This window comes from Siphateles boraxobius, unplaced genomic scaffold (assembly GCF_051911475.1).
Source record: "Siphateles boraxobius isolate OS27281-9 unplaced genomic scaffold, OSU_SipBor_1 37, whole genome shotgun sequence".
Taxonomy (NCBI): Eukaryota; Metazoa; Chordata; class Actinopteri; order Cypriniformes; family Leuciscidae; genus Siphateles; species Siphateles boraxobius.
Window position 1 is genome coordinate 2,037,020 of NW_027508997.1, and position 16,771 is coordinate 2,053,790.

Sequence of the window (16,771 nt, forward strand, 5' to 3'; positions counted from 1 at the left end):
GGTAATGAGGCCATCAAAATGCAGAAATGGAGACCTAAAAACAGAAAGTGGTGGTTGGGGAGGAGCTGGGACTGTTTTTTTCTTGCTCTTTCTAAAGTGAAAAAAAAGGAACAGTTTGCCCAAAAATTAAATGGTCAAAATTCACTTAAAAATCATCCTTCCCGCTGTCAATCTCAATTTAAATTGTGGTGCCAGTCATCAATGATGTGTAGTCGTGAGACATGTGAAACCAATGATGCTTGATGATGTCATTAATTCTATTACTTATTCTATTGGTTTTATTACTTACAGAAAGCTACAGCAGAGGCCTATATTTTCAGTGAATAACGACTTTAGCAATCCTTTTTTTAGTGCTTTTTTGTTGTTCTTTAAGCAAAATGCAAGTGATTATATGGACGAATTTTACATGTCAAAAAAAATTCCTGGTCATTATTCACCAGGAATGTGAGTCATACATTTTTCTTTTTTAAATGAAGCTTTTAGGGGGGACTTTTTTGAGGGGCATATTTGTATTGCAACATTATTTTAATGGCAATTCAACACTTCCCCAGTTCTCATTTGTGGAAAACAAACTTATTCCCACATTACTTGAAATGAAAAAAAAAAATGAAAAAAAAAAAAATATATATATATATATATATAAAATAACTTAAATTGTAAAATATTTATAGACCATGGTAAATATTGTTGTATTGTGTTTATTTATAAAAAAAAATTTAATTTGTCTGTAATACAAAAAAGAAAATCACCATTTAGATGGGAATTACAAATGAATTAAATGTATTGCAGCAATGAAAAAAATACAACTGTCATAATAATGTCAGAATGCAAAAAAAAAAGTTTTATGAACCTGAAATAAGTTTCATATTCATTAGGTAAAAAAGAAATGTATTTAAAAATTTGACAATAAATTATACAAGCTGCAACTTACTAGATGACTCAGAGAGACTCTACATTGAACAATCCAAATCTCTTTGGGTTTTCCAGAGTTCTGATGAAGACTGAGAATTGTGGGTAAGTGTCCAAAAGTGGCCTCCTCTGTCCTTCTAACTGCAGACAGCTTAATCATCAAGCCTCGGTAAACAACATCAGCTAAAAACAGCTCTCTCGCTCACTCCCACCCTACTTTTATTTACTCAGAATGACAGATAGAAAAGAGAAAAAAATAACTGTGGCTTTGAAGATTTTCTGCTGGGAGGAGTGTGGGATGTATATAGACACACAATATAAACATCAGCTGAGGTGTGTGTGTGTTCATGTGCCTGTGCATGTGTGTGTGTGTGTGTGTGTGTGTGTGTGTGTGTGTGTGTGTGTGTGTGTGTGTGTGTGTGTGTGTGTGTGTGTGTGTGTGTGTGTGTGTGTGTGTGTGTGTGTGTGCGTGTGTGTGTGCGTGTGGTGTGTGGGTGTGTGTGTGTGTGTGCAGAGAGAGAAAGTTGTCTACTTTACTCAACCAAATTACCTCATGTCAGGGATTAGAAGAGGATGGGCCAGAAGGATGATGGGAAAAGGAGAGAAGGATAGGTTGAAGTAGAAAAAAGTGCTGATAGAAAGAGCATGAGAGAGAGAGGGTAAGGGGGGTTCTGTTGATCTCAGTTGGGGGTGATGAATATGGAGAAAAAAGCAGAGAGCGAAATAACTAAATAAAGAGAATACAAGAACATTCTACGCATTCCAGACATATGACACTGTTTCTGGAATTCAAGCCAGATTATTTAAATTAGTCTGATCATAAAACTGAACCTATTTGCTCTCTTAATGCAAATCATTGGTACATGTTGTTAAAACGAGGTTTATCTTTCTAATCTTTTATTTAAAAAGAGAATAAATAAATTAACAAATAACATGATCAAATATGCATTATAAAATATATTCAATTATTTAAAATAAAATATTTGAAGAAACGAATACATTTAAAAATATATAATATTAAACTAAATAAAAAAATAAAATAAAATAAATTAATAACTCACTTAACATTTCTTCTCATTCAATATCATGTTTGACTTAGAAATAGACCACATCATGAAAGAAAAATGAAGTGAATGCTACTGCAAGTTGATTTTAAGAAGTGAAGTGTTATACAGTACCTCTGGTATCTGAACGGCATACGGCTGGTTGTGAAATGTTGGAGCGTTGTCATTTACATCTCCGATCTGGATGTTCACTGTATCCTTGACAACCTAAAAATCAAATGAAATCAAATAGCAGAGGCTTTAGAGAACGTTTTACTATTTCTACACCGAATCTCATATTTGAAAAAAAAAAGTCGGTAGTAATTAAAAATAGAAAAGAAAAGTTCATCAAGTGTTAAAAGTGTCGTCGGTAAGATTTTTTAAATCTTTTTGAAAGAAGTCACTTATGCTCAACAAGGCTGCAATTATTATATATACAAACAATAATATTGTTCAATATTATAACATTTTAAAATATACATTTTCTATTTAATGTACTTTAAATTGTAATTTGTTCCAGCGATGTCAAAGCTGTTTGTCCAGCATCATTACTCCAGTCTTCAGTGTCACATGATCCTTCGGAAATCATTCTAATATGCTGATTATTAATGTCTTTGCTGAATAAAAGTATTAATTTCTCTTTTCTTATCTTTAAAATTGTAAATTTTTGAACATTAAAAGTAAAAGTAAAAGTTGGATAGACCTTAGAGACAGATGGATGAATAAAAAGGTGGACAGAGATGGATAGATTGATGATCGCTAACTCACCCCTTGACTGTCACTGACTGAGAACTCCACCTGCATCTCTGACTTAGTCTGAAAAGAAAAAAAGAAACAACACACAACAAACAGCAGCTTTATATCACAAGTGTCAGCTCCAGTTGGACAGTCATTCATCTCATGTTTTTCCGCACCTCCCTGTCGAGCGGCTGTCTCAGCCACACCACCCCAGTCGTCTCCTGCACAGCGAAGAACCGCCTGGCCTCTTCCCCGACCACTCCGAAAATCAACGGCTCACCGTCCGGATCCACCGCCTGCAGCTGGGTAATGGATGAACCTGCATACACAGACAGAGACTATGAATGACATTTAATACAAAATTACATCTTAAAGGGGTCATTTTATGAAATGCTGAATTTCACTTAAAGTGGTACTTCACCACAGGCAAAATGGCTTTCAATAAAGCTTGGCTGCTTTTACAGTAGAAAGGCAAAAAAAAAAACATTGGTGATACCTGACTAGAGAAAACAGAAGGTAGGAAAACTTCAACACCCATAATGCACTGGGCATGTTGCAGTCCAAGGCCACTCCCACCAGTCTGCTATGAATACGCTTACCACAGTCAAATACCGCCTTGCAAACTTTGTCATAATAGTCGCGACTAGTATTGTTCCCGGGTGCAAGAATTCAAGGAGTAAACGTTTATCGGGAGTGAGTTACTACTTTCAGTTTCCAGTGAAGGATCCAGAGCGTTGTTGGCAGCGGCTAAAGGCTATAAGGAATCGTAAACACGGAGCGTACTGCGACTGAACATCTGAAAAACCTCTGTGTTTGTAGTCAACATTTCAAACTGGATGACCCCGAACAATGAAAATGAAAGAAACTGCCGTTCTGTCAGTTCCGCTCAACCCCTAAGAAGCAAAACACCATTGCAGGTAAAGAAGCTGAAACTTGAGTGAAACAACATGAGCGAGGCTGAGTAAATAATGGTAGGATGTTCCTTTTTGAGTGAACTGTGCCTTTAAATGAACCTTCCTTCAGATATTTTAGTCAAGTGCAAAGTTCTGACCTTGAGAAGCTCTTTCTTCATCTCTCATTAATCCAAATCTAAACAAACTAACCCTTATAAATGAGTTTTTTTCACCTCTTTATTCTCTCATTCCTTCTCTTAAACAGTCTCAATATCCCAAAACCTGCTACAATATAACCAGAAGCAACAATGACACTCTCTAAGCTCTTTATACATCACACACATGGAGTCTGTGTGATTGGTAACAGGTGTGCGTTTATGAAGACACCTGGCGAGGGGGTCCCTGACTCATTCCAGCTTTACTTCTGCTGACAGAAGCCTAATGCTGCAAATCCTACAATAATGAGAAAGACCAACAAACAGATCAGGCTGAATCCCTTCCACAGCCATAAACGCACACACACACTAAGAATATTTAATTTTACACACATTCAAATGCACTCACATAAATAGGTACGGTTGAACATGGTGCTAGAAACACCAAGGCCGTGGGTTCAGCTCCCATGGATGAAATGTATACTTTAAAAGCTACTTTGAATAAAAACCTCTGCCAAATGCATAAATGCATAGCAATCAATCTATATAACTATTCGGGTCAAAATATACAAAGCACCTCTTTAATATTCAAACACATCTAAGAACCGCAAAGGGCAATAACTTAAACTACATGGACACATACAGTGAAGTGAAGTAACCCATACTTGGAATTTGTCCTCTGCATTTAACTCATCCAAGTTAGTGCACACACATTAGGAGTAGTGAGAAGTGAACACACACACTGCAAGCCGGAGTGTGCCACACACACACACACCCAGAGAAGTGGGCAGCCATTCACTCCGGCGCCCGAGGAGCGATTCCTGCCAGTAGAGAAACGAACCTGTGACCTTTGGGTTACAAGTCTGACTCTCTAACCATTAGGCCACAAATACACATTTATTCATATTGTATGAATAAATACTATGCAATACTGGGTGAAAGAGGTGAAACACCTCTAATTAATGGGAGGATTTATGAACTGTACTCTCTGTTTATAATGAGATTTATGCAAATTCTGCTGCTTTCAGTGTGGGTTATAATTTGGTTGAAGACGGTGCAAATTAAGCATTTTACGTTACACTCATTAATAATAAAGACTTCCCCCTCTCCGTTTCCTGTTTTTAGGGTAGAGGGATCCATTGTGTGTGGCCAGGAGAAGGAATGCTGGGTAACAAATAGCTGTTCTGGGTCATAAAGGAAGATTGTGAGAATAAAGGGATTGTGGGATATGTTAAAGGGGACATATCATGAAAATCAGACTCTTTCCGTTTTTAAGTGCTATAATCGGGTCCCCGGTGCATCTACCAACAGAGAAAACATGAAAAGTGACACCCCAGTTGTTTTAGTAAGCCTTTCTCTGCAAGCATGTCAAAAAATAAGCCGATCAGATTTCACTCCTCTTCTGACGTAGGAAAGGGGTCTTATAAAACGACCGCCCCTTTATCTGCACGTTTCCACCCATGTCGCAGCCATTTGGTTTTCATAAGCGACAACAGTGTAACCAGTTCTAACGCAATGGCAAAAGTTCCAGCAAAGCATGCAAACTGTTCTGTCATTGACTGCACAGACGAGCATAGAACACTATTTAACCATAAATGTCACAGCTGTCTTATAAAGATCTCAGCCAACTTGCGTAAAAGTTAAACATGACGGTACATGCAAGTTAACGAGCTGAATCAATGCAACTCCACAACAACATGTATCCACTAACCATTCAGAAATGTCCAGGTGCGTCTAAAAGTTGCAATCTCTCTCCGTAAAGGCTTCACTCCACTACTGGTTAGTTCTGAGTTTTCTGGAAGTGAGATTTGCGTGTTTTGTTATTGTATCCGAAGCTCGTTTAAAGGGTCGGCCTCTTCTAAACGGAGGGGGGGGGGGGGGCAGCAGCTCATTTGCATTTAAAGGGACACACAAAAACAACACGTTTTTGCTCACACCCAAAAAGGGGCAACTTTGACAAGCTATAATAAATTAAGTATTATTTGATTAAAATAATTAATATAATAATTTTTAAATTGTTTTATTTATTTTTTCTATTAATAAAAATATATATAATTATTACAAATATATGACTACAATTAAATGTATATGTATTATGAATTATAAATATTATATATTTCTAAACATTTCTCCCTTTGTGCTTTATCAATGATAGATATTTCACTTGTCGCAATGCGTATTGGGATTGCATTATATGCAACATGCCATGCACAAAAATATATCATTCCAATAAATATTTTTCTAAATTATTCAAAACAATTTTAACTACACTTTTTTATTATGAAATGTATTCAAATAAAATGAAAATTTAGCAAATTATATTAAATATAATGATCATAAATGATTACAAATATATTTTATTTATATTCGTTATAAATTATATTTATAATCACTTCTCGTTTCATCCTGCATCTTTGATGGATTTTTTTCACTTGTTGCAATGTATTACAGAATTGCGTTACCTGCAACCTTAAGCCCAAAATGCATAATACAAACAAATTATATGTATTATTTTAAAATGTATTCTAAACCATACTTTTTGGTGTTAAAAGAATTATATTTATAATGTGTTTTAAACATATTTAATATCATGTATCACATTTTATTTGTTATATTTTCATATATTTAATTTAAATGATATTTATAAACATTTCTTAATTCCATTTTTGGAGGAATAAAATAATCCATGGATTATTTCAGCTGTCGCAATCCATTATGGTATTGTATTAATATGTAAATTATACATTCAATTTGTCCTCAGAAGGAAACAGTAACACTGCTTAGCATTTGGAAGCACACTATGTAGTCAGCTCACTAGGTATTGAAACAGTCTTTGTGTTGGTATGTGATGAGTATGTATGTGCGTTTTATGTGAGTATGTGTAAAGCAGTGACACTCACATTCTCTCTGTTCTCTCTCGCTCAGGCTGATAGATGATGCTATTTAGGCCAGTATTATGCTTTTGACTGATACACCGCACATTAACAGACCCCACAGCCGAGAAGAACTGACAAGAGCAATGTGCCTGCGGGCTCATCTATCTCTCTCTCGCAGTCACAGGCCATCTCAGCAAGTGTGTAGAATGTTTTATTTCAGAGAATGTAACTCATGTTGAACAGTGACCAGACAACACAAACTCCTGGACAAAACAACATTAAGTCAGACTGCCACATGTGATAAAAATGAAGCACAAACAGATACCTGAACATTTGTGAGCAGCCTAAAGGGATATTTCACCCAAAAAGGAAAATGCTGCCATTCTTTTACTCACTCTCATGTCGTCCCAAACCTGTATCAACTTTCTTTTACAGAACACAACATGTGATGTTAGGCACAATGTGCAAGCTGCTCTTCTCCACAACAAAAAAGGAAATAGAGACCAGTCTGTCAAGCTCTAAAAAGTATTTAAAAAACACCATAAAAGTAATGCGTATGACTCATGAGCTATATTTCAAGTCTTCTGACGCCACACCATAGCTTTGTGTGAGGAACGTCATTCACTGATGATTTCATGGTTTTAGTGCATGAGTCATATAGACTACTTTTATATTCCTCAATAATCATTTATGATCTGAAGCCAATAAAAACAAAACGCAACTGAAAAAAGCACTGTGGATAATGGTATTTTGATATATTATGCAATACTGAATCATTATCATATGCATATACTATGGAATGTGCATGGTATCCCAATGAATATCATGGGTTTCACACAGTAGGACCAAAAATTGTTGGCTTTTTTTGTAAGGGACAGAAATACTACATGTTTTATTTTAATTCTAAGATCATAAGCCCTTAAAGGGATAGAAAATTCTGTCATAATTTATTCACTCATGTTACAAACCTGTGTGACTTTCTTCTGTCTAACACAAAAAAAAAAAACGTTGGCTTTCATTAAAATGTCCATGACATGTCAAAAAAAAGCCATTTTTATAAGTGATAGAAATAAAATAAACTTTCAGTAAGTAGTATTTCTGAGATCAAACACCCTTAAAGGGATAGTTCACCCAAAAATGAAAATTCTGTAAGTAATTACTCACCCTCATGTTGTTCCAAACCTGTAAGAGCTTCATTCATCTTCGGAACACATTAAGATATTTTTGATGAAATCTGAGAGCTGGATCACTCCTCCATAGGCTTCTAAGGGATTGAAACTTGCCAGCCCCGAAAAGTTATTAAAGATATCGTTAAAATAGTCCAATTGACTACAGTGGCTTAATCTTAAGTTTATCAAGCGACGAGAATACTTTTTGTGCGCAAAAAGAACAAAAATAACAACTTTATTTCAACTATTAATTTCCTTCTCTATGGGCCTCGAGTCAGTTAACTTAGTGTAATAGCGTAGAGCTACGTCACACGTAGGCTCAATATTGGCCGACACTTGTCATGTGTGTGATGCGTGTGACGTACAACAACAGAAGAACTGCGCTATATCACTAGTGAACTGACTAGAGGCCCACAGAGAAGGAAACGAATAGTTGAAATAAAGTCGTTATTTATTTATTTTTTGTGCACAAAAAGTTTTCTCGTCGTTTGAAAAACTTAAGATTGAGCCACTTAGACTAGAGCCACTGAGATTGAGTCACTTAGACTATTTTATCAATATCTTTAATAACTTTTAGGGGCGGGCAAGCTTCAATCCCTTAAGAAGCCTCATGGAGGAGTGATCCAGCTCTGAGATTTAATCAAAAATATCATAATTCGTGTTCCGAAGATGAACGAAAGTCTTACGAGGTTGGAACAACATGAGGGTGAGTAAATACTGACAGAAGTGTAATATTACAGTTTTACTGTATTTTTGATCAAATAAATGCAGCCTAGGTGAGCATAAGAGACTTCTTTCAAAAACATTTTGAACAATAGTGTATATACACTATGATACTAATGATTAGCACATTCATATATCGAAGTATTTGTATGCTTCTCCAATGCCACTGTATTACTGTAACATGATACCTGAAACTTAGTTGGTTAGAGCAAACAGTATGTGAATGAAATGCACATTAATGAAACTTACAAATTACAACACAATGGATATATAGGTGGCTAAACTGTGTGCGGATAAAAGAGCGAGAAAAAAAACAGACAGAAAGAGAATGAAAGATTGAGAGAGGGCGAGTATGAGATGTGATTGTGTAGAGATGCTGGCAGTGAAGTGTTTTATGTAGCTCCTGGTCTGTTGGAGAGCAGGCTGCTGGGGCCAGTAAATCAGCTCAGAGAGAGCATCCATCTCTGGGTAGATCAATAGGCTTTCAGCCCCTGTGACTACACAAAAGCTCCTCTGGGGGCCCACAGGGGCCTGGGGTCATGACTCTACCATCACACCGCCAACTTTATTACCATCATCTCAACTGTAATGTTGTACTGCAATAGAGAGACATATACACACACAAACAAACACACACACACACACACACAAGTGCAGTTCAGAGAAACACATTCGAAAACAATGAAAGCAGTGTCCAAAACCGGACACACAATGACTAATAGAAGAGCAGTGGGATCACCCATAGCAAAGAAATATCACAAGAGAGATCTCACTAAAATCTCAATTGTTTCTCCTAGACAGCGAAGACAATAAATTAAGAGCAAATGGAGAGTTTTCTGCAACCCAGATGTTTCTCCTTAGAGGAAAACCTCCAGTAAGTTTTAGAACAGATTCACCAAGATAAGTCTGCAATTAAAGTGATAGTTCACCCAAAAATCGAGCGTAGCATCAGTTCTGGCAGGTCACGTTAGTAAAGCTTGCATCAGCTGACTCTCAGCTGATCCTCTACCTATAGGAATATGACGCCTATCACTGTATACATATATAAGCTCCTTTTTAGTATTATCAGCAGCTATCTCAGGAGCTAAGTTTCTCTCAGTTTCTCAGGAGCTAATTACCCTCCTCCATCCCCAGCTCCTCCTCTCGTCAGTCAGGATTTGGAATTCTCTAATTATGTTGTACATTAAAATGAATTAATGATATCTGCAATACATTCATGTTGGTTCTGTTCTTTTTACCCTAAGGGGGTTTATTGCTGCGCTCCCTGCTCTTATCCATGCTAGGCTGCATGGATGCACAGGGAGTTCTTGCCCAGAACAGAACCATACCACCAATCCTAACTGTATACTATTTGTCAATCGTTTTTGACAATAGTGGTCCTGACAGAAATTCAAATTCTGTCATTAATTACTCACCCTCATCTTGTTCCAAACCCGTAAGACTTTTGTTCTTCTTCAGAACACTAATTTTATTAAAAAGATCTTCATTTGTGTTCTGCAGAAGAACGAAAGACATACGTAAATAATGACCGAATTTAAATTTTTGGGTGAACTATTCCTTAAGATATGATGCAGAGATGTCCATTTGAGACATATTTAACATGTACCAACGGCGCAGGATATCAGAAGTATCCTGACAACATGAAATTACATTAACACCCATTTAACTTTCGTAATGTAATGCATTTCTGAGTGAAACTAGGTGGGCACATTTCTTTTTTTTTACTTTGACGTTCTAAAGTTTGAGGTCAGTAAGAGTTTTTTCATTCATTTTAATATTACAAAACAAAAATGTTGCAGAAATTCGTTTTATATTACAAAACATTTCTATTTAAAATAAATCCTGTTCTTTTAAAATTGCTATTCATCAAAAAAAAATCTAAATAAAAAAGCTTGAAAAAAATATATCATGGTTTTCACAAAAATATAAGCAGCACAACTGTTTTTAACATAGATAATAATAAGAACTAGAATGTACATTTCCTTAAGAAAATGTGAGTGGTTGCTTGCAGTGACAAAACTCGCCACTCGGTTGCTAGGGTGTTGTACATGATTGCATACAAGCCAACAAACATGTCCGTACGATGTTGTGGAGCTGAAATATGGCTTCTTTATGTTGCAAGGTGGTTGTTAGATAGCTCTAAACGGTTGCCAGGATGTGTTTACACAGTTACCATGGTGATATTTACAGACTGTTTCCCAACCCAAACAAATGAGCCAACCCCCATTTCTATATGATGTTCTGATGCAGAGATATAGGTCCTGCAAAATAGTTGGGAGTGGATTGGCAGCTGCCAATCATTAAACTCCAAAGGTTGCTTGTCAGTATTAATAATATAAACCAACTCCCATGCCTCTGTGACATTCAGATTGGAAGATATGCATCTATGGATTTTGGTTACTAAGGTGCTCGACAATGGTTGCTAGGGAGGGGCTAGGAAGTGTTGAGGTGATTCATGATTGGCTGTTTGCTGCCCTGAGTCAAACGAGATCACCATCGTGTATCTATGATAATTCAGTCCGGAGATATCCCTTTGATCTCTTTCAATGGAAGTCTATGGAACTTGTTGCAAAGGTGCTCTAAATGGTTGCTAGGGTATGGCTTGATAGCTTCACAATGTTCCTGAGAGACTGATTGGTCATCTAAGTAAAATGAGCCCACCCCCTTGTCTCTATGACATTGTGATCTAGAGCTATGTTCAATATAAAATCCCTATGAAATTTATCATAGTAGGAAGAGCATGTGTGTTTCACGGGACGTTCCTTCCCTATAGCAAGTTAATGGGGCAAATTTGGACATCTCCTGCCCCCCAGGGTTGCAAATTTTACCCAATTGTGAGGTATGTTCTTGCAGAGCCTGTCAGCCTCTTCAAATGTGGTAAATTACACGTTTCTGCGAAATCCTTGCTCGGCGCTATGACTCAAAGTTTGACGTAATGCAAAGTCTATGGGACATTTTCGGCCGCTTTTTCACCCCTGGGGGCGTACCCCATACCCCATATTGCTTATTAAAGTCATAGCACACTCTCCTCAATGAGCCGGTCGATTTGACACCTCCCTCATGGGTCTGTGACAAACGGTACGGGAGTAAAAGCGGGCCAAAGTTTTGTCCATGAATAGTAAGTGTACTACCAGAAAAAATTTGAATGGGGAAACTTTGGGCAGCTACTAACCCCCAGGGGTGCAACTTTTACAGCATTGAGAGGTATGTTCTTACAGAGCCTGTCACCTGTTCTGCGAAATCCTCGCTCGGAGCTATGAGTTGTAAAATTTTGTCGCAATGTTAAGTCTATGGGATTTTTCGGCCGCTTTTTCGCCCCTGGGGCGAACACCGTACCCCTGATCACTTATAAAAGTAATAGTACACCATTCCTCAATAATTCGCACGATTTGGCGCCTCATTTGTGGGTCTGTGACAAAAGCTGCGAGAGGAGTAGCGCGTCAAACTTTTGGCTGAATAAAAACCGCAATAGTAATAGTTAAAGTACCCACTAAATATTAAAGCATCCACTAAAAAGCACCAACTAAATATTTCTTGAGCAGCAAATCAGTATATTAAAATGATTTCTGAAGGATCATGTGACACTAAAGACTTGAGTACTGATGCTAAAAATTCAGCTTTGCCATCACAGGAATAATACATTTAGAAAAACGTTATTTTAAATTTTGATAATATTTAACAAAATTAGTTTTGTTTTTTTATTTAAAAAAATAACAACAGCAGCTTTGGTCAGCATTAAAGACTAAAACATTAATAAATCTTATCAACCCCAAATGTGTTACAAATTTGCCAATATAATCTTACTGTCTGGTGACAGTAATCATTTAATCATCCTGACACTTTATTTTAAAAAAAAAAGCTGCTAAAAACAGAAAAACTTTTCAATTTTGCCTCAGTTCCACTGTAAATGTTGACTACTCACCGACTGGACCAGCAAAAAAATCCTAATTGTTAATCCATTTTATTATTGCCCAGCATGATTAATAATAAGACAGAGACATGAAGACCACAGTTAAACCGGAAAGCGCTATAGTACGTTATTTCATTGTCATTTAGTCACACGTACAATCCTGCAGATATCATCATTCTTAGCCCCGTCGAAAGCTTCGCCTCGCACGCGGGCGATAAACCGCACATGTTCCACGACTGCGACTCTGATCCATGATTCACAGCCTCGAATTCATTACCCATTGTGTTAATGGCGGGTGTTTCATTAATAGGGCTGAACTGTAAATCAAAGAGGCTGTTAATTGGCTTTGTGTCATAATCTCTGTCTAAAGCCGTTCTTCATCCGTGTGCCCGTAATGTCTTAACGCCTGAGTTTCCTCTCCACTAATGAGCACAAGCACTGAAGCACAGGGGCCCTAATTTGTTTATAGGCAATTGAAAAAGGTTAGTCCCCCCCAGAGCATGAGTTATGGTACCCTCCCTAATGTGTTCAGGGAGGAGGTAAATACCATGAGCCGCGTTTGCAGGGGAGAAAAGGTGTAAGCAGCATAAATGATTGATTTGAATGGAGTTTGTTTCAGTGTTGAATGTAGGCGATGTTAGGTCTCTCTCGGGGTGATCCATGCAAATCTGTTTCTCCTCATGTTTTATGTGAGCATATTTCCATGCATAATTTGACCTGCAATCCAGAGTTTATTCCATTTGATAGACCCCTGAGGAGTCAACATAATCTAATCTGACCAAACCCCCTTCAGTGACTTACTGTGCCCCAACCATAAATGACTTTAAATGTCAGAGCGGATCTGATCCCTCTGAGGGTCCGCTCAAATCAGGAGTTTCTCACACACGCACACACACACACACACACACACACGTTTCTGTTCCTCAACATAGTGAGCTTCCTTTCGTCAAACCATCTGCAAAGGCAGCAACTGCATATAGAACACAAATACTGCCACAGAGTGCACAGGCGATTCTATTTTCAATTGATCTGACATCCTTGTGGTGCTAAACTAATGCAATTAAATATAATACAAAACAAACAGTTAGTCAATAAGATTTGTTAGTCTTTTTGAAAAATCTCTCAATAGCCCAATTTCGACGGGACTTGTTTTATAAAAGATGTTTGAGTTACAATTCTTATCACCTGACATCTGTGATTTTATGTACCGATTAGGGATGCTCCGATTCGCCTTTTTCCGCAATTGGAAATTGAATAGAAAGTAAGCAATCACTTAAAATACCAATTCAGAGAAATTCAGCAGGCATTGGCATTCTGGCAAGTGTTCTAAATTGTTTAAATAAGTTGTAAATTGATTAAATATGGAAAATTAAATACAACATTAGTGCAGATTTTAATATGCATTTATCTGTGAGTCCCCAGACTTAGACTTTTTTGGATTTGTTAAGCCATTATTCAAAAAAGTTTAAAACTTCCTTTTATTTTTTATTTAAATTACACTTATTTTAGTGGTAATTTTTGAATTTCAGTTCACTTTACAGTTGTAATCGAAATTATTCAAACCCCATTGGTTTATTGGCAAAATTTACAGACTTTCAGCTGTTTGCAATGAACAAATCAAACAAAAGTAATTGAAATAGCTCAACACAACAAATGTGTCAATTGGTTTGCCCAAATTCAACAACAAAAAAATTCAACTTTTAAAGGTTGTATCAGTGATTTCTGGCCCAAAAATAAATGTCTAATCTTTCCTAACGATCCGCTAGCTGCTCGCCCCATAAGCATGCCGTCCAAAAACCGTGTCTCTGTAGGCAGCCTAGGCTCTGAGATCTGCACACAAAAACAAATGGGTACAACCACCACTCAAAACCAAAATAAACAGTGTTCCAAACAATCACTGACAGGGGCGGGTGTTGCTCCGATTTCGCGTCCAGCCGTGCACGAGCGCAAAACCTCACAACACCCGCCCCTGTCAGTGATTGGTTGGAACACTTTATTTTGGTTTTGAGTGGTGGTTGTACACATTTGTTTTTGTGTGCTGATCTCAGAGCCTAGGCTTCCTACAGAGACGCGGTTTTTGGACGGCATGCTTATGGGGCGGGCAGCTAGCGGATCGTTAGGAAAGATTAGACATTTATTTTTGGGCCTGAAATCACTGATACAACCTTTAATGACTTCTGCTGTCTGAAGATTATTCAACCCCTTACTGGAAAGCATGTTTAGTATTTAGTAGAACAGCTTTTTGCTGTTATGACCTGCAGCAAATGAGATATACAGTATAACCAGACACCAGGTTCTGGCAGCATTTCTGAGGAATCTTAGCCCATTCCTCATGAGCAATGGTTCAGTAATATTCTTGGGTTTGCGTACTGCAAACGCTTTCAGAGATTTTCTATGAGGTTTAAGTCAGGTGACCGTGATGGCCACTGTAGAATCTTCCGTGACTTCTTCTGCAACCAAGCTTTGGTGGAATTTGAGGTATGCTTGGGTTCATTGTCCTGTTGGAAGGGTCAATGATACCCAAGCTTCAGCTTCCTCACTGACTGCATGACGTTTTCTCCAAGGATTTCCTGATATTTTAATGAATCCACCTTTCCTTCCACACACTGCAGGTTTCCAGTGCCAGACAGTGGCGGAGCCAGAGGGGGGTCCGGGGTGGCACTGGACACCCCTGACATGCGATTGGCCACCCCGGGTGCCACCCCAAAATTTTATTTGCTACTGGCAGTTGCTGATGCTGATTTTTTTTTAAATTACGTTCGCCGGCAGCGCGGCGCGCGCAGTTTTCAAACGGACGTGCGGAGGACGAGAGACGGTTGCAAGATACCGAACTTCACCGAATAAGAAAACATCATATTTGAAGTAAGCTTTTAAGGTTTAGCATCAGGGTGGTTTGCTCCCAATAGCCTACATTAGGCCTAATACACGCATATACAGTACCTTGCCGTGTGTAGCCTACGTTACAGTATACAAATGTTCTAGCTAATGTGAGGATAGGAGATCAAAACGCAGGCAAAGAAGAGCAGAAACAAGCGATATCATAATGCGATCACTATAGGACTATGAAGCTTTATGGGTGTAGGTTGTTGATGGACTCGATCTACTGTGTTTTGATCATCATTATGAATCTTATCTAGATGTAGTCTTTGATAAAAATGCGATTTTCTCAGCTTTTTGCTCATGTTGCTTTTTATGAAACTTGCCAACATTCAAGTGTTGATTAAAAAAAAAGATGCACGAAGCTAGAATAACATTATTTTTTTGTTTTTGTTTTAAAAGCACAGTGTTGTGGCAAAAATTCATCTTAAACATCATCACTGCGTAAGAGACACTCAGAGTCAAATTATATAAAATAGAAGTATTTATTCTTGCAAGAATAGGAGCAGTCTAATACACAGTTGTTACCCTGTGCAGAAGAGTGACACACAACAGGAAGATATGAGAGAGCCTTTATACTGTTTTCAAGGTTCCTCCTCACCCGCTGTACCTTTCACCCACTCAGATAAGGTCCTTACTGCTGTTCAGTTTCTACTTAAAGACACAAACTGGTACTGAAATAAGCTGGCCAAAACTGACCGTCCCTAAGGTCAGAGGTCCTGTCCCATATGTTCCTGAAAAGTCACGCACAAGCACGTACACACATATACTTTTATACATTGAATAGGTTCTTTCTCTTATGATACCTGTTTGGGATCAATGACTATTAAAATTTCCACAACAATTCCCCCCTTTTTATCATTCAGATTACCCAATCATAATAATAAAAATAATAGAACAAAATTTAAGTCATTTCATCACACTTATACTCTTCATCTCTGGTTTTCACATAACTGACCACTCTCTTAAACATTTGTGAAATAACATTTGGAAAAGTAAAAAGCTTAGGCTGTTTTTGTGGGGATAGTCCCTTAAGTATTAGCAAGCAAGTAAAGACTTTATCTGCAGCCGGGCTGAATGAATAAGCACTGTTATTGCACCCCCGACCTAGGTCGGACCCTCAGTCACCTCAGTATAAACAAGAAATAGTGTATAGTTTAAGTAGGAAACACATCAATTTAACATGGCATTTCAACAGGCTAAGAAATACGAAGAAATAAAAGTAGAATAAAATCCCTAATTTCGACCCCTCTCCTTGTACGTCATCACATAGCGGATAACCACAGCTTTTAACCTTCTGTTCATATCAAAAACATTCATAGAAAGAAAGAAAAAGAAAAGGAAACATACACTTTAACACATGTCACAGTAGCTCCCACTACTTGTATCATCATATTTTGTTCATCCAATTGAACAGACTCCCAGCTTTAACCAGTCTCTGTACTGAGCTGGAAACACATTATAATGCATGGTAAACA

The 16,771-nt window shown here is 37.6% G+C and overlaps 1 protein-coding gene across 2 annotated transcripts in view; it reads right to left on the reverse strand.

The window, feature by feature from the left end:
• The window catches only part of cdh23 (cadherin-related 23), a 294,684-nt gene that overhangs the window by 202,453 nt on the left and 75,460 nt on the right, over positions 1-16,771 (reverse strand). For both annotated transcript variants that reach the window (XM_077196907.1, XM_077196908.1), the window contains exons 4-6: positions 2,867-3,009; positions 2,721-2,768; positions 2,088-2,180 (exon numbers count right to left, since the gene is read on the reverse strand). In XM_077196907.1, the coding sequence (XP_077053022.1) occupies positions 2,088-2,180; positions 2,721-2,768; positions 2,867-3,009 (284 nt within the window). The remainder of the gene's footprint in view (positions 1-2,087; positions 2,181-2,720; positions 2,769-2,866; positions 3,010-16,771) is intronic.